The sequence below is a fragment of the Nyctereutes procyonoides genome, unplaced genomic scaffold (genome assembly GCF_905146905.1).
Source record: "Nyctereutes procyonoides isolate TBG_1078 unplaced genomic scaffold, NYPRO_anot_genome, whole genome shotgun sequence".
Lineage (NCBI taxonomy): Eukaryota > Metazoa > Chordata > Mammalia > Carnivora > Canidae > Nyctereutes > Nyctereutes procyonoides.
The window spans coordinates 26,134,185-26,153,670 of record NW_026575136.1 but is presented as its reverse complement, the minus strand read 5'-3'; the positions used below and the strand labels follow the sequence as shown (position 1 = coordinate 26,153,670).

The following is a 19,486-nucleotide window of genomic DNA, read 5'->3' as shown; positions in this document are numbered from 1 at the left end:
TTTAATCTCACTTTAGGGATGCCTGGGTGGTTTAGCTGGTTAAATGTCTGATTCTTGGTTTCAGCTCAGGTCACGATCTCAGGCTTATAATCTCAGGATCATGAGGTTGAGCCCCACCTTGGGCTCTATGCTCAGTGCAGAACCTGCTTGAGATTTTATCTCTCCCTCTGTACCCCCCCCCCCACCCAGCTGGAGGGCACGTGCTCTCTTTTTAAAATAAATAAACTAAATCTTAAAAAAATAAATAAAAATCTCTTTTTGAACATAACATACTATATAGTAATTGAAAAACTGTCCTGTGATTTTCCTACTTTACACTGTAAGTAACTTTCATAATGTGGCATTATCATCTTCATTGGAATGGCTCCCTCCTGTAATTTCACTGTATTCACACTAAAATAATTAAAGGGTTCGTTTAATGAGACAAAAGAAAAAAAATCTATAATGAGAGGGAACTGTTCAGTTTAAATTGCCAAGTCTTTTTTTTTTTTTTTTAAATGCTGATTCTGACTTAGTAGATCTGGGGTGGGGCCTCAGAGTCTGCATTTCTTTATTTTTATTTTTAAAGATTTCACTTATTAATTCATGAGAGACACAGAGAAAGACGCAGAGACACACAAGTAGAGGGAGGAATAGGCTCCGTGCAAGGAGCCCGATGTGGGACTTGATCCCAGAACTCCAGGATCATGCCCTGAGCCAAAGGCAGATGCTCAACCATTGAGCCACCTAGGCATCCCAAAAATTGCCAAGTTTTATCAGGATTCAAATATCAAAAGTTTTCAGGCTCAAGCAATAACATAACTATTTAGGATGAACTTTCAAAGAGGCAAAATGTGATTAAAATTTCCTTCCCATAATCTCCAGTTAACATAGACATTTTATTTATTTCATAAATACTGAGATTTGCTGTGTGTAGCGTAACACAGGCAGTATGAAAGAGCATGATATTCTAGTTCCAATTTGCTTATCATATCTAGTATGATCTTGAACAAGTCACCTAGTATCTCTGGGTAAGCCTAATTCTAATCTGTAAAATGGGATAACACTGTCCTTGTCCTCCAAGGCAGTGGAGAAAGTCAAATGAAGGAGGTGCCCATAGTATGCAAACAATGAAAGATATAGTGATGATGAGGATGATGACCTGGCTTTGTGTCAATAAGAGTGAATAAAACAAGGTGTTTCTCAACAGATTTTAATACATTAGTGAGGGAAAATCACAAATGCTTTAAAATATAAAGACTACAAGTAGGGCAATGGCTCAGTGGTTGAGCATCTGCCTTTGGCTCAGGGCATGACCCCGTAGTCCCGAGATCAAGTCCCATGTCGGGCTCCCTGCAGGGAGTCTGCTTCTCCCTCTACCTGTGTCTCTGCCCCTCTCTCTCTCTCTCTCTCTCTCTCTCTCTGTCTGTCTCTCATGAATTAAAAAAAAAAAAAAAGACTACAAGTATGTGACAAGTGCCATAATGATGTATAAAATACAGAGAATGGTCAAAAAGCTGCAATGGAGGGAGCACCTCATTGAATCCCCAGGGTAGGTAGAATTAATAGATGTAAGTAGGCAAAGAAAGCAGTGCATGAGTTAGGGCAGAATGGTCTCTGGACTGAAGATGAGCACAGGGAGGAAGCCACACACAAGTGCAGGAGAGCAGAGCTTGCGAGAGGCTGCAAGGGGGCTGGCTTTGTCGGTCAAAGTACCAATGATGTGCTAACACTGGTTAACAAGGATGAAGGAGGACAGTGTTGCTCGGTTATCTGTGGTGAATGAGCTCTGTTCTAGATTTCTAATCTACCATGGACTGATGTGTAGTCATACGGCACGTGACCCACAGGCGGCTCCCTGTGTGAGTTCACCAACAACTAAACTAGTCTATTCCTGGTACAACGAGATGAGTTGCCTTAAATGAGTCTATTTACAAATTGTGGCAATGTCAAATCACCACGTGTTTCTAAAATGTTAAGTCTCAGTTTCTACACATATTTCATTGTGGAAAAGTAACCAGCACAGGTTAGAGACCACACTTGGAGTAGCTCTGAGTTAGAGTCTCATCCCCAAGGGACTCACAGACTGGTAGGTTGAAACCAGATAAGAAGAGCTTAAATATCTCCAGCTAAAGAATTGAGGGCTCTGGGCCTTCTGAGACTGCTCCAGAGGCTACACAATGGAAAGAGATGGCTCAGTTAGGAGACAACAGTAGCAGGGAGAAGGAAAAGGAAGGGACAAAGAGAGAAACCTTGTGAAAGAAGAACTGATAGAATCTGGTGGTTGACTATAGACAGGGTCCAAAGTTTCATGCTTACAGAACCAGTGAAGTGGTGCTGCAATCAGTAAAATAGGAATCCAAGGGAAAGAACTAGTTGATAGAGAAAGAAACTGAACTGTTTCAGGGGTGTGTGGGTAAGTGTGCCAGTATGGGGGAACCAAGACAGCTCAAGTGGAGTTAGTTCCGAGAAGAGAAATAAGGGTTAGAGAAAGACAGGGGAATAATCAACGTGGAGATGGAAAATAAATAACAAATTCCTGAGAGCACAAGCAACCACTGAGGCAGAAAACAGTGATCAGGGAGAGAGATGTTGGTAACATCCAGTTTGCACCAAGAGAAAAGAGGAATTATTAATGATGCCACAGAAGACACAGTATCAGACTCAAAGAAAGTTGGTATGAGGAGAAAGATTAAAAGAAAAATGATAAATGATCACTTTTCATCTGATGTTACATTTACATCTGAAGGAGTAAAAAACCCAATAAAATTAGCCCTTTGCAGAAACTAAGTGAAAGTCCCCTAAGTCCCCTCACTAGGGATGCCTGGGGGACTCAGTGGTTGAGCATCTGCCTTCAGCTCAGAATGTGATCCTGCGGTCCTGGGATCGAGTCCCACATCAGGCTCCCCACAGGGAGCCTGCTTCTCCCTCTGCCTATGTCTCTGCCTCTCTATTTCTCACGAATAAATAAACAAAATCTTAAAAAAAAAAAAAGTCCCCTACTACCCTCAATTTAATTCTACTAGGCAATTCTACTAGGGCAGAATTACAAGCAAATCAGACCAAGATCTTCCCCTTCTCATCTCAGTGGCCTGGAGGGAAGCAGTAAACTAGGCGTAGTCATTCAAGATGTAGAGTGTCTCACCGCTACTGTGGTCTTTAAATGTCCTGCAACTGACCTCATCTAAAAAGATCCAATTAGAACTAGAAATCTGGGTGGCTCCATTTAAAAGGCCTTAAATTCTTTAATATGAAAGTTTTCTAAATCCAAGTGACTCAGAGACAAATAATGTTAACAATTTAGAAAGAAAGTTCAGTGCCCTCTCCTGTGACATTCCACAAAGTTCTTGAAGTCAGATAAAGTACTACCATTTGTATTCCTTGAATTAGGAATTCTTGGTCTGCAAATTGCTAACAACATTTCCCCAGGTGCAACAGGCATGATTTCTTTAGTCTGAGGAAAGGGAAAGGCAAGTAATTTTTAAAAAAAATATTTTATTTGTTTAGAGAGGGGGGGGGGGAGAAAGAGAGAACATATGAGCCAGAAGGAGAGGCAGAGGGAGAGGGAGAAGCAGGCTCTGACGCGGGGCTCGATCTCAGGACCCTGATATGACCTGTGCCGGAAAGCAGATGCTTAACCCACTGAGCCATCCAGGAGCCCCAAGGAAAGCAATTATTTGAGGGACTGGAATAAATGTGTTTCCAAAGCTAGACCATATAAATACAGAAGAAAAGGAGCAAAAGAGGATGCTTCTTTATATTGACAGAAGTCAAGAGGCCTCAGTGAGGGCTAGCGTTATCAACGGAGAGGAAAGTGGGTAGTAAGGAAAAGAAAGAATCATCTTTGACAAATGGGAGGAGTAAAGAGGCTAAGAATGATATCTGAGCAGGTTCCATAAATAGAAAATAATTCCCAATGAGGTAATAAGAATGATACATAACACTGGGAGTATGAGGCATTGAACTAATATCTTTCCCAAAGTCTATGAATTAGGTTGTGTTATTAACTATAATTTAGAGATTAGAATATAGTTGCACATGAGACATTAATTAATTTCTTGCCCAAGATTTAACATCATTAGTATGTGGTCATCAACCCCTCGTTAATGGAGGAATTAGTTTGGTTGAAAAAGTATCAAATTGGGCAAATTGTTATGAAGGTCTAAGCCTGATATGTTGCTTTGTAGGAACTCAGTCCCATGACAGTCTCTTGTTCCCCCCCCCCCAAAAAAAAGATACTTAGAATAGCTTCCTCCTCCTATACTGATTCTTTGTAGATTAGAAACTAAAATTGAACCTCACATACTAAGGGATTATCATAGCACATCTTTAATGTAGCAAGGACCATGCTAGCAGTTTTCAGTAGAAGTTTATTTATTTAGCATGATCAGGAATAAAAATGCAGGTTTTTTGCTCTTATGAGGGGTGAGAGTGGAGGTTCTAGCCAAACTTGGGCCTAACAGGAGGTTATGCATTTAATATTTTTGTAAAGAACAGTAAACTAAGGGCAGAGCCACCTGGATAGAAAAATAGGAAATTAAAATAAATAAGTTAAATTATTCAATGAGTACATTGTATTACATTAGGGAAGTCAAGGAAGGAAAAAAAAATTAAGAAAGAAGAAATGCTCAATGATGTTAACTGTCTCAAGCCACAGAAAAGGAGGACAAAGAGAAAAAATACCCACTTTGCTCTCAATGATACAGTTTTTCATTCACATAAATTGCAACTAACCAGCTTGCTCGCCTTGCAGCAGAATGTCACCAAAAGGGCTGTAACCTACTCCTAAATATAAGCCAACCACTTACATGAGATCTATTTCTTAAAAATAGTTACCTTAGATCCACATGTTTAATGTGAGGCATTTTTCTTAAAGCTTCTAGCCTCAGGGTCTCCATACAGTTTCCAGACATACAAAGTTTATCCACAGCAGTCAATTTCTCCAAAATCTCTGGAATGTCAGTGAATTCATTGAAAGAAAGACCAAGATAACTAAGCTGATGCATGTTCTCCAACTCAGGAGGAAGTGCCTGGAGAAAGTTTCCATCCAGCAAAAATGTCTGTAAGCTAGTAAAGGAAACATAAGAATTATAAAGAGAACGTGTAAATTCTATGTGTTTATTATCAACATGCAAGTTCCATAAGTATAAATCACATCATTAGGAAAAGAAAATGAACTATCTTTTGCAAAATGCATAAGGAGAGTACCTGAAGCAATAATATACCACAGAGAAAAGATCAGAGATAAGCATCTTAATCTTTTACTGAAAACCAAAATTATGACCCATTTTCCCAACTTGGATAGGCATAATTGGGAACAACATGAACTAACTACAGTGTGAATCAGCCCCAATTCCCATCTTTCATTGTTATTTTAAAGATTAAGTCTTAGAATTCAACATAACTCAGAAAATGAGAAAGTAAGCATGTCATCCCATGGGGAGATGCTCCTCTGTGGGGATCTTCCAATTTTAAACAAGGATATTTTAGTTTTTTACAAGATTCTAAAGAATATAAAAGCTAATAAACTAACTCTACAGAAGAGCCCAATCTCTTGCTTTGGGGCCAAGACTTACATGACCAACATAACAAGTTAACTAATCATTTGCTGTGACCCCAGTGCAGCTTCCCGGGGGCAGGGGGGTAGGGGGGTAGAGGCATTCTGAGGGATACTATGCAGTGGAGCTTAAAGTATGTACTTGTGCATAACTCCGACGGCTGCTGGGACTGCTCGAAGAGCATTGCAGGACACGTTCAGCTCGGTCAAGGTTGGAATATTGCAGACGGCTAACGGAAATTCTCCTAAATGATTATTGGAAAGATTAAGACTCTTCAACTTGGTGAACCTGTTACAATAAAGCAAAAGACAAGAAAAGACAAATGTCATAGATGCATAATGTCACATTATTTTAGCATAGCGTTCGAAATAATCTAACCCAATTCAACTGAGGAGGGAATGAGCCCACAGAGGTTAAATGTGCAGCCGAGCTGGAATGCACCTCTTCAGACTCTGAGGCCAGTGTTTTACGTAAAATAAAAAACATTATAATTAAAAACAAACAAACCTGTCAGTCTAGAATAAGACTCTGTTGGAGTAAGGTTTTTTAGCTTTACCTGGGCCAGCTTCATTAACACACCACTAATTGATAACACAGAGAGGGAAGGAGAAAACAGGCAGGTCTAGCTCTTCTGGAATTTCTGTGTTATCCCACACTATTCACAAATCTTTCTGCTTTCACTTCTCCCCAAATATTAACCTGAGATAAAAACTTAATTTATCAGAAGTACACACTCTCTCAGGGAACCAAGTTTTATAGTTTCAAATTTAAGAACCAATTATTATCATTGTTTAATCTCAATCCAACAGTTCATCCTGTTAACCACACCCCCTTTCTGGAAAAGCTCTTCTTCGGTTCACTTGCACTATCTTTTCCTCCCCAGCCCTCTTCCAATACTCTCCAATTCTTTCCTCCTAGGTCCTTTCTTTTTTCTTCCTCATCTCTTCTTCCCCACCCCAGGGTCACACAATTCTCACAGTCCTGTGCTTGACCAGTTTCTTTCCTCTCTCTACCCTGCCTTCCTTGGAAATCATTTTGCTGCTCTGTGAACAACTCTCAACTGACCACACACCATCTCCTGTTCCTGGGCTACCCTACAGCATCTCCAGTGTGAAATTCAACCTATGTCTTTCTCCCAGACCAGCACTTCCTCCTATTCTATTTTTGTGAATGGCTTTCATTTCCTCAGTTGTCCAAGCGATTAAAGAAGTCATCTTTAAAGTTTTATTTCTTCTCAGTCCGTCCACTACTGACCTCTACCCTTTCTTTCTGAGATGAGAATCATATTAGTTATTGCATTATGCTAATTATTTTTAAAACTGCTCAAGTCTCTATATTGGGCAGTATGCATAATGCCTAGAAAAGACATGCATATCTTAAACATAACTCCAATTCAATTCAATCAGCATTTAAGGAAATTGTCCTGTGACCCATCTGTTGAATTTTATAATAAAAAATGCTAAGCTTTACTTTATTTTTTAAGACTTAATTTCTATATTTGAGAGAGAGAGCACACGAGCACACAAGTGAGAGGAGGAGAAGGGAGGATGGGACAAGCAGACTCCTCACTAAGGAGGCCAAAGCAGGGCTGATCTCACCACCCTGAGATCATGACCTGAGCCGAAATCAAGAGTCAGATGCTACTGAACTATCCAAGCACCCCTAAGTTTTGTTTTAAATAGCAACATAAAGTTTATTCTAAACAGAAAGGTGACAATGGGCCTATTTGACATGTTAAAAGTGACACATTTGATTTTTCTTTTACAATAGCAATTTTCTTGAATGGCAAAGTATAGACAGAATAATATTTTAAATTAAAAAAAAACTTAATTACTACTAAACCTGAATAATCATTTGAAATTTGTTTTATACTTTACAATGTGATTCATTAGGCCTTCTTAAAACAAAGAATGCTTATCTTTTATTCTGACTAAATCATCATGATCTATTCATTACGTGAGCTAGAATTACAGATTCTATTATTCCTAGTTCAGAGGTTCTCAAAACCTGGCTAGAGGACCCTGGAAGAGGTCCCTCAGACCCTTTCAAGAGAATCCCTCAGGTCAAAACTACTTTCATAACAATATTAAGATGCCATTTGCCTTCTCCATTCTTCTTTTCTCTCAAGTGTCCAGTGGAGATTTCCACATGGTACAGGGGTGATAGCATATCTGACTGGTTGCAGAAACAGGAGAAATCCAACTATCTTCTATTAAGACAGACACGGAAAGATTTGCAAAAATACAAAACGATGACACTTTTCTACATATTTAGTTTTCTAAAGTAGTTACTTTTTTTTCTTTTTTTTTTAAATAAATTTATTTTTTATTGGTGTTCAATTTACCAACATACAGAATAACACCCAGTGCTCATCCTGTCAAGTGCCCCCCTCAGTGCCCGTCACCCATTCACCCCCACCCCCGCCCTCCTCCCCTTCCACCACCCCTTGAAGATTTTATTTATTTATTAATGACACACACACACACACACACACACACACACACACACACAGGCAGAGACACAGGCAGAGGGAGAAGCAGGCTCCATGCAGGGAGCCCGACATGGGACTTGACCCTGGGGTCTCCAGGATCAGGCCCTGGGCCGAAGGCGGCGCTAAACCGCTGAGCCACCTGGGCTGCCCTAAAATAGTTACTTTTCATAAAAAAATGTGTAGGTTAATAAGACTGGGTTTATTATTTTTCTAAACGAAAATATATTAAAATACTTCTCAGTTTAGGTTTTTAATGTAAATATCAATAGATTTAATCCACATAAATAGAAACTGCTTAAGGTCTTCAATTTTTTTAGAGTAAAGGAGTCTTAATATACAGTTGCCAGATAAAATACAGAAGATAAACAACAGGTTTTTTTTTTTTAAGTGTAAAGTATGTCCCAAATATTGCATGGGACATACTTATACAAGAAAAGAAAGAAAGAAAGAAAGAAAGAAAGAAAGAAAGAAAGAAAGAAAGAAAGAAAGAAAGAAAGAAAGAAAGAAAGAAAGAAAAGAAAAGAAAGAATTGTTTTTCCTGAAATTCAAATTTAACTGGGTGCTTTTCCTCCCTTCTAAATCTGCCAACTCTATCCTGAAATAGATGAAACTGCTGTTCTAGTCCAAACAAAAACAGTATCCTACTTTCTAGATATGATTCCTCATTTGGTAGAAGTGGCCACAGTTTAAAAATATGCACGTAATTAAACTGAACTTAGAAAAAAGTTCCTCTAGGAAGGAAAAAGACCTTCCCTAAAGACATTATCCAACAAGAGTGGAGATGATACGATTACACCTCCAGGACTTAAGACAGCAAATGAGAGCACTGGCTTTTGGAAAAGTATTTGTCAATATCATGGTGGGTGGGGAGGAGGAGCAGGGAGTATCTTCAATTTTGCAAACAAATTTACTATAACCACACCAAAGGAAAGCAGTATTAAGTTGAAGGAGTAAAAAGAAAGTTGAAGAAATGAACAGAAATAAAAACAAGTAAACTCCATAGTCTATGTATATATATTTGGATTTTAAAATGGCCACAGGCTCTAAATATAAAGAAATGCAATTATTCTTTATATCAATTCAATGATACAAAAACACTACCAGACCTTACAATAAAGTGAACTGTCTTCAGTTCCAGGGGTCAAGCATCCCCGCGCAGAACAGGAGTCTGTGCTGTCTGGTAAGAAAGCCACAGCCCTCGATGACTATAGAACACCAGAAGTGGGGTTAGCCCAAACTGAGATGTTCTCTAAGTATAAATATACACTGGATTTCAAATACTTTACACAGAAAAGAACGTAAACTCAATAATGTTTTTTAGAACAGATAGCAATTTTGATATACTGCATTAAATAAGATATATTGTTAAAATTAATTTCAACTGTTTCTCCTTACTTTCCCTAATGTGGCTACTGTTAAATTTAAAATTCACGTATGTGGCTCACATTATGTTTTCATGGACAAGCATTTTCTCCATACTAAGGATATGCAGAGTTCCAGACTTCTTTACCCAAATGACACCCAACCTTATTTTCAGGGCTTCCATGGGCCTCTTCCCTGGGCCCACCTTCTTCACCTAGAGGCCCTAGGCACGGACAGAACTTGGGACAGTGTGTCCACAGACCTACAGTGAGGGATGGAGCTAGAGACACAAAGAAAAGACATTTGGGCCCCTGGGCCAGATCTCCCAATGCTGCCAGAACCAGTGTGAGATACTGAGAGGGGTCTGAAAATTCTAAACTTGATACTACGCTTGCAAGTTATTAAATCTGTTAAGGTAGGAGGAGAGGACATATTTTATTTAACAGTTTATTAGCTTGATTACAACTTAAATATTTAGATATATGGTATGGGGCCTCCATTTATACTCTTGCCCTAGACCTGTACATCTAAGTATTTTAAATTTTTTTCCTTCCTTCTCATCATATTCCCTACATCCCTTGTATTCATCCCTGTGCAGCCCATCCTCCAAGTTCTTCCCAGAAAAGAACACAGTGTTCAGCAGACTTGTTTAGCAAACAAAGCATGGATTGTTTCTGAGAACTCAAGTTCTTGGTCTGAACACATTAAAATTCATTTGTTTTGGAAACTCTAACCCTTACTCTTCTTAGAGTTCCACTTTTTCTTTACAGATGTGGAAAGCAGTCCGATTACAGGCAACAGGCATCTGCCAATTCAAAAATCCCTTCAAAGGTAAGAGGGAAGGTCCACCTAGAATCTACTTATCTCAGGTCTTAAAATGGGGAAGAGATACCAGAGGCACTGTTTAAAAGAGAGATAAGAAATCAAAATGGGGAGTGGATGACCTTTCCTCCTTTTACCTTCACTCAAAAAGAATGCAGAGGAGGTAACAAGGTGACAACATAGTGTTAGGTTAGAAAAGACTGGAAATCTCTATGTCTCCTATAAAATAAGACTTTGAGCTCTGTCATGCTAAAAGGTGAGCCTCATAAACTATGAAACATGCACAGACTCAGATTCCAAAATAAAACTGGTTCCATTTCCTCCTTTGGAAAAATACATATTTGGTGAAATATCTTAAATAATTTTAAACTACTATCACAGTTCCTTTTTCTTTCTTTACTAGTACAGTTCTTAAACCCTAAAATTAAGTCCTTAAAATGAAGTTACATTGTATTTGTTCAGATTACAAATATTTCCTGATAGCTGTTCAATGTAGGTATATAGAACAGAATCAGATCATAAAATTTCACATTAATAAAAATTACTAATGATGATCGTAACAACGATAGTGGTTGGTTTAGCAGTTAATAAGGAATGACTCTTCTGATGTTTTAGAAACTAAAAGGATAAACTCTGTAGTTTATTTTTAAAAAACATCTGTTATATGCATATACCTGTATATATATATACACACAGTGCCAAGGCTAAAAAAGTTAACTGAAGTAGATATATATTCTTCATTTCTCAGTTATCTAAAGTGAGAATAAAGGGGCCTCTGAAGTCATTTTCTCTCATTTCCCAAGCTCACAGATAAAGAAAGTAGGCTCAGAGAAATTGTGTAAACATCGCATACAACCTGAAAATACCGCCTTTCAACAGCAGTTCTACTTCTCATCTCTCCTGCTCTTATTACATCTTATTAGAGACTTTAATATAAATAGATATCAATTACTAACAATTCTAATTCACAGGTCAAAGAGTAGCCTCAGAGCAGAGTATGGAAAGCACTCTTTTTTAGCCTCACTTTCCCCCACAGAGAGTAGCAAGCTGTAGGCAATGGAGGACGATGAATATTTTGAACACCACGTGCAATTCCATTTAAACCAATTCAGGCACTACCCAGGGTTCACAAATTATCCAACAACCTGCAAAGTCTGACTTCACACTGTAGAGCAAGTGATCTGCTTTAAGGAAAGAGCTATAATTTGTGTCCATTTGTTCTATAATACAGCTCAAAGCAGGGGGTAAGAAATCAAGTTAACATTTATCCAGAGTCTTTATTAATTCTTAAAGCAAAGTTATGGGTGCAGTATTACAATATTACATTTAGCCAATGGCAATGGGCATTTATGGGCTTCTAGAACTTGGGTCTCGCTTAACATAAAGTTCCAAGGTACACTTGCACCTGAATGGCTCAATGGGTTAAGCCTCCAACTCTTGACTTAGGCTCAGGTGATGATCTCAGGGTTGTGGGACAGAGCCTGGCATCAGGCTTCACATGAGCATTAAGCCTGTGTCCCCTTTCCCTCCCCGACTTGTGCACTCTCTCCTTTTCTAAAATAAATAAATAAATCTTAAAAGTGCAATCAACTAAATACTTGATAATCTACAGAGGCAACTCTAATTGTGTTCACAAAGAAAAACTGAAGTCCTTTCCAAATTAGCTATCCTAAGGACCATATAACAAAGTATGGTATTGCTTGCAGAAGGCAGGGCCCTTGAAATGATGGATAGTCACAAGTGGAAAGATGGTAGAATGGAGCTGACACTACCACCGCTTTGCCAAATTGATGATGATGCTTTCATTTTCATTTCCTTCTATATTTACACTATAAAATCATAAGTATAGTAACAACGATCCTGTATCTAGACATAACACATGCTGTGCAGTGGAGGGGTTTGATATATTAATGTTCTTAATTTTTCCTTTCTTTCCCCCACTTCATACCATCACTAATGAACAACAAAGTAGAAATAGCACCTATGTTGAAACTGTTCCCGAGATAATGGAGCAATCACTAGTTTTTGTTGCTGCCCTTGCCTAGCTTCCGTCTTCATCCAGACAGAGTATGACATACTAGAGTCTACACTCAGCTTGAAATGGATTGTTTTCTTCAGTCACTAAATTTACCACCTATAATCTTCCAAGTTACTCCCACTACAAAAAGGAAGGGTACTTAGTTTCTTAAATTAACCTGAAAGGTTAAAATGCATCACATTTATGCATCCCATTTCCCTATCTCTATTAGACAGGTATATAGGTCTTTAAACAGATCAACTGCAGCTCTATCAGCTTATTTCATTCTGGCTTCTGAAAAGCCACTTGGGAGCAAGTGCTCCTTAGAGAATGAAGTGGAGCCATGTTTTCCAAGGGCAGCAAAGAAAAAGCCAATGTCCCTGATATCAAAGTTGAGAAAAATAAACAAATACAAATGCTGATTTTCATATGCTTTCCCCTCTTGGGCTTGTTTTGTCACGATCATAGACACTCTCAATCTTTCTCCTTTCTCAGTTTGTATCCATTCAATCCACACTCAAAACTCAATGGACAAAGTTCTTTATGGATATTTAGGAAGCAAAACCAAATAAATAGTATGATGACTATTCAGAGACATAATAATTAGCTTTAGATCCACCTAAATCTTTAGTAATTTTCCTTTTAGGAACTGAGGATAGATTAGAAAACTTTGACTGTAAAAATAACAGTATGGTGGAAGCACTTTTGTTTTTAAACATATTCCCAATGTGATTAAATGGGAGTCACATGTTACGTTCATGAAGAGGAAACCATGCTTGTTTTACTCAATGATTCTAACAGAGAGAAATCAATATTATTTTCTGGAGTTATTATTCACTACAAGTGGGTCAATTAGAAAAAGATTCCCTGGTGACTGGATTTCCATTTCATAGTAACAGTCTATGTTTCACTTGTTTTTTCCCTGTGGGGGAACATGCTAATACACTTTGGAAATTATTAGGCTCCAATATTAAGTAATGAAGGACCTACTCGAGGGCTGGAGTTGTAAGTCTAGCTCTGGGCTTAGTCTCCTGCTTTCCATTAATTATGAAAAGCAGCTCTCTAATGGCTCAGAGTGGCTGGACTTTAGTGGAGAGCTGCCAGACTGTCAGTGCTTGGGAATACTCACTATATTAGCTTTTAAGAGGATTGCTTTTATTTGATTACCAAAATAATACATGCTCATTTTAACAAGTCAAACTATAGAAGCATATAAAGATCACATTAATAGTCTCTCCTACTTCCTTCCAAATCCCATCCCCCTGAGTTAAACAGCGTCAAGTCTAGTATACAGACTTCGAAAGCTTCTCCTCCTTATAAAACACATATGTGCATAAATAGGAGATAGCCTCCCTCCCCCATGTTTTAAATGGGATTATATCACTCACATTTTTTCTATAACTTGTTTTCTCATCTACTATAAACAAATCATCTTTCTGAGACAGTAGGTAAAAGTTCCACTCTTTTGATAGCTGCATAATACACAGAGCACAAAGGTACCACAATTGATCCCATCCCTTCACTGACTGACATTAGGAATACTCCCAGTCTTGTTTTGCTATAAGGAATAATTCAACATATCTATCTGTGCATCAATGGTTTCATTTTGCAGTATTTATGGGTGCCCAATGATTTACCCATCATTTTGAAATCCAACAGGCTCTAAAAAATTGAAAAAATTTTCACTGATTCATGTGGTGACCAAAGCAGACCTGAACTGGTGTATTAATGTGAATTTATTCTCTTTAGATATATAAATGTGTCTGCTTATGGAGTCCCAAAGCACGCTAGAGGTGTTACAGAATATATGATATATGTGCTATTTATCTTTAATAATCTGAAACTCTCTGAAATCTGAAGCACAAATGGCCTAAAGAGTTTTGGGTAAGGGACTGGGTAAGGGATTGTGAACCTGTATTTCTAAAAGTGTAACTGATGGGTCTAAAAATACGTATAATTTAAATTTTAGTATGTACTGCAAAATTACCAAAATGTTGTAGAAATTCAAACTCCCAATTCCTTTCCATGCTCCCTTTGCTAGCATTTAATGTGAGCATTCTTTCCAGTATGGCTAATCTGATGGGCAAAAAGTGGTATCTTTTTGTGAAGTTCATCTTCTTCAAAATACATATTCATATCTTTTGCCCATTTTTCTATTGGGTTATTTGTCTTTAGCTTATCAATTTGTAGGACAGCTCCCTGAATATTAACTGCCACACCCAATGTCATATGCTGCATATGTGTCACATGATACCCCCAGCCTTCTGTTCATTTTCCTCCACTCCGTTAATGACCTCAGCACACATACTATTTTTAATTTTTATTTGCTCAAATTTGGCAATCTTTTCCTTTATGGAGTCTATATTTTTCACCTTGCTTGGGAAGGTCCTCTTATTCACATCCCAGAAGATGGCACAAAAGATGGCACTATATTTCCTAGTATTTATGTATTCCATTTTGTACATTCAGATCTTTATTGCACCTGGCATTTATTTCTTACATGTGTTGTTTGGTAGAAATCTACTTTTTTTTTTTTTTGGTATAGTAGTTAATTATGCCAACACCATTTTTTAAATTAATCACCGTTTTCAATATTCATTCAATTTCATACACTAGGGGAAGAGTGAACAAGAAAAAATAGCCTACTACTGTTCAAACAAAACAAAGAGAAAAGCATAGGTAAAAACAAGTTACGTTTACTTTTTGTTTCTATTTCTTGTTTTCCAAGAGAATTTATAAAATCAAATGCCTTGTTTTTTGTTCTTCCCAAGAGCCCACCTTGTAGCTTGGAGCCCATAAGATGCTTCAATTAAACAATTCATCTGACAGAGTAACTTGTCCCTTTTATCTGTAGAAGGATACATCTTGGAAAGAGTATCAAAGTACTTTTTAAAAAATGTGTATTAAATGTACTTTCCCTTGAGAAGGATTAGTTAAATCAGTGAGTGAAAGAGATGTCAGTTAGCAACTTTTTAATTTATCCTCCTTCTGATTCCTCTAGCGTGAACTTCGTCCTACAGCCTTGTTTTAATATATTTGCCCTAATTCAGGTATTATGACATAGGGCAGCCAGAGCTATAGTATTTATGTAAGAGAACAAAACAATTTGCAAAAGACTTCAAAGGCTGTCTTTCCTGGATATAGAAGGAAAGAAAGAATATTTTTTGCCCTACGTTCCTTTCGGACTTGTCTGTGGTTGCAGTGGCATAAGGCACATTTAAGTTACTGGGCCTACCTCAGGATTGCTAGGAACATCTACTCTTCAGAAGTCATGACTCAGCTCCTTTTAGCTTTCACACCCTCAAACTCTGATGCCCTGGGATTGAACTCTCATTGGTGACTTCTCGGCTTCTTGGTGCAATGATTTTTTTTTTCCTGTTGTCCCTTCAGGACAAAGTCCACCAGCCTCAGAGCCAGTGAACACCTGCCAGGGTCTTCTGGTAGTTTCAGCATGCGTACAAATGCTAATGTGGCACACAACCAGCTTCTCAATGCTTGAGCCAAAATAAACAGAAACCATTCTATCTTAATCCTAATCACCATTAATGACTCTCAGTACAAGCAAAACAGGCATATCACCTTTTCATATAACTAGAAAACAAAAATAAATGCATGCATATCTTGGATAAAACTATATTTGAGAAAAATTTGCTTAAGAATTGCCACAGAATAAGTATAGCAAAGCTACAATTCACAGACATAATTTTTGCAAAATAATAATCAAGGAAATCGAGAACACTCATATTGGCAACGATTACAATGGACATATTGCAGGGATGCAAATTAAAGCATTCCCTAAAGAGAGACATTTCTATTTTAATCCTCTTTTAAAATGATTCAAATAGGAGGCACTTATTGGCACTTGCTTTGTGCCAGACCTAGGCTAAGTTAACCCTATGTAGCCAGTAAGAGAGCTCCTACCCACGGGGAGGTGGGGGTAGGGAGATGAAAGGGGCAGGCTCCCATGAATCAAGGAAGTATATTTTATAGAAAATCACTCCAAATCATAAGACGGTAATCATGTGGAAAGAGCAGTCACTAGATCTACAGTAATCTACAGTAACTCTGCACTAACTAAATTCATCAAAACAATGAGTCACAAGCAGCATAAATCTGTCATTTTTTGATTTTTTATAAATTGGCAATATAATGATTAAGAAGACAAACAAGAGGTATGTTACAGCTAAACATATCTTTCCTATGAAATGGTTTCTTTACTCATTTTATTCATGACTATCTGTTCTCATTTTCTTATTAAGCGATCTGCTCAGAACCAATTCAATTACAACATCATTCAAGAGATGTTTAATATTAACCACCGTACTAGTAGGACAAAGAACAAAAATGTAAAAAATATTTCTGCAAAAAGCAGAAAACAGATCGCTATTTCCATTCCTCTTCTCAAAGAGGAAAAAAGGAGAAGATTTATAAAGTATACTTGGATAAACTCCCAGTTGAGTCATATATGGATATATAAAAATGAAAACCAGATAACATCTCTATCAAAGATACTAGATTACCAAAGGAGAAAGTGAACGTAAGCTAAGGTCAAAGAGAATAATTATATCATGAAAATGTGCTTAGACGGGAGTAGCTTAAGCTCACATCACAAATAAACCAAGTATATCTGGTTAATAGAAAAAAATCCAATACCCAAAGTTTACTAGGTATGATAAAACTCTGAACTACCCATTCACTAAACTTTGTCTCAGTTCTTATTATGCACAAAGGTGTGTGAAGCATACAAATGTGAATTACATACAGTTTTCACCCTCCAGGAACTTAAAAATAGTTTGAGAGCAAAGCTGCTATAATACAAAGCACAAGGTGAAAACTCACTGGAAAACAAAAACATAAATAGTAAGTACTTACAGAAGAGAAAACTCACTTTGGCCAAGGGACACAAACAAGAGTTTAATGGTGAGACGGGGATTGAAAGAGAGAACGTTCAAATTTGGAGAACAGGATGACCTGACCGTTTCTCAAATCTAGCATATGCTGTTAAAAATGCATTTTCCTGGGTCTCATCAGCAGAGGTTCTGACTCTGCAAGGATGGCAGGGAAAGAAGGTATCTCCGTTCCCTGTAAATACCTCCATGTGATCCTGAGGTAAGTATTTCATAAATCACATTTTGAGAAACACTGATTTGGAAGGCAAAAAATACAGGGTATACTTAGGAAACACTGAGCAAATGATTGCGTTAAGCAGTAAGAACTGTGGTCTTAAAGGGCACATAAAGTACAGAGCGCCTTGAATTCCAGATGAAGACGCTGCTACTTACCTATGAAAAATCTGAATAAGGGAGTGAAATCATCTCTGCAAGGATGCATGGCTTTGTATGTATCATGCAAGTCACAGAACACCTCTGCTTTCCTTGTTGTGCTTCCATTCTAAACACACACACACATTCTATTGCTCTTTGTGGGGTGAAAGATGCATTCTGACAGAAATCTTACAATTGGAAAAAAGAAAACTATTTGGAAAGTCAGACTTGCCCGAAGGTTCTCTTGTTAATTACATTTCCCAAATACTTCACCAGGGAGGGATGGGTGTGCCCTCCTTGAGAGAAGCCACTGTGAAATATCCTGCCAGCAATGGCACCATCATCCTACCCCCCCACCTCCCCACACTCCCCCACCCCATCCCCCCCCACCTCCCCACCCCTCCCACCCCGTGGGAAATGACAGCAGGTGTGTGACTCCTCCCATTCAGGGCTCTGTTACTATGGAGAGCATGGTGAGCGACATCAGTATTACAGGCACTCTAAGGCATAACGACTCTCATGGATCATTTGTTTTCCAAAGTGACGCATGTATGTGGTCAGAAGGAGCTCAGGAGTGAACTGTGGCTGTCTGACCTGAGGCAGAGGAGAGAGGGAGAAGGGGGCATTACTGAGTTTCCCTCAGCATTCTCCCATTGGCAACCAAGGGTTTTTTGGCTTTTTTTTTTTTCTTTTTTTCAGAAGTCATCAGGAACAACAGTAATTGTGCTCCCAAGTCGTGACAACACTTCATCATCAAAAACCACAAAATAAGCATCATTGGTGGGCCTCTCCCTACATGCTTATCACTGTGTCCAAGAGCTATATGCAGAGTGAAAAGTTGGTCACCACTCAGAATAACAAATACCTACAAATACTGTGTTCAACTTTAACCGCTTGCAGTTAAGTTAAAGCTTGCAGAGTATAGCAAAGAGCTCAACTAGAACAAATGGAAGAATGGAATTGGCCAGAATACAATCGCCTCACTGGAATGAAGCCAAGGCTTCTGAAGATCCCTCCTTTCTTTTTATTTAAATGGGAAAAAAGGTTAAACATCTTAAAGGATCCCAAGAAGTCAACAGGGCAGACTGTAATTTAATACAGTCTGGCTGATAAAGAAATCTTTTGTTTCTTTCTGAGCTCCCTCCTTTACATGCACCATGTGAGGGAAGAGGAAAATTGGCTATTATTTTCAGAAATGAGGTCAAGAGCCCACAACAAGGGGAAGACCAAAGGCTACACAATCTCAGCGCCCCAAGCACTATGGAAAGGTTTTCCTTTGATCAGGGAGGAAAATGGGAATCGTGTGAAATGGAAAGCTTCCCAAGAGGATCAAAATTCCATCTGAAAAGCAAAGCTGTATCATAAAGGAACTTCCAGTATTGGGAAGAGTTAACAGAAAGAAGGGCATTAGACCTAGTCTATGAAATTCCTTACACACTTGGCAAGACTCACCAAACCCCAGTAGTGGAAATTCCATCCCAAGGTTATTCATCCCTGAGCAGCACTTGCACTAAGTGTTCTTTAATACATTGGCCATATCCCTTCTGCAGCAGTTAGCTCTTGTTCACTTGTAGTATTTTTTTATATGGCAGAGCATCTTCAAAGAAGCTGAAATTGGGCTAAGTACTGCAGTTCTGTCTGGCAAATGAGCTGCAAAAACATTTTAGCATGCTGCTCCTGATTCTACTGTTAATGAATCATCACTATTCCCATTAAAAGGGAGTTTTCAGAAATTACTGATAAAAACATTAATATTAAAATCTCTCTTTAAAAACCTGGAAACGAACTTCTGGTATGGGTAAGTAATTAACATGAATAACTTGGTAGCTCTGGAATGCCAAGATCCCCAAAAGATCAGAGTAGGAAATAAGATCATTTGTTTTCCATTCCATGGAGATTAAAAATGTAGAATATTGAGCTTTCTTTCTAAGAAGAAGGTATTTGATAAATTCCTGGCATAATTATGAGTTTCTCAATGCTCATTTCTTCATAG

The 19,486-nt window shown here is 38.2% G+C and overlaps 1 protein-coding gene across 1 annotated transcript in view; it reads right to left on the bottom strand.

Annotated features, from left to right (window-relative positions):
* LOC129495517 (PH domain leucine-rich repeat-containing protein phosphatase 1-like) overlaps window positions 1-19,486 on the bottom strand; it is a 209,174-nt gene that overhangs the window by 50,730 nt on the left and 138,958 nt on the right. The window contains exons 5-6 of the mRNA XM_055303106.1: window positions 5,679-5,825; window positions 4,816-5,046 (exon numbers count right to left, since the gene is read on the bottom strand). Coding sequence (XP_055159081.1) covers window positions 4,816-5,046; window positions 5,679-5,825 — 378 coding nt within the window. The remainder of the gene's footprint in view (window positions 1-4,815; window positions 5,047-5,678; window positions 5,826-19,486) is intronic.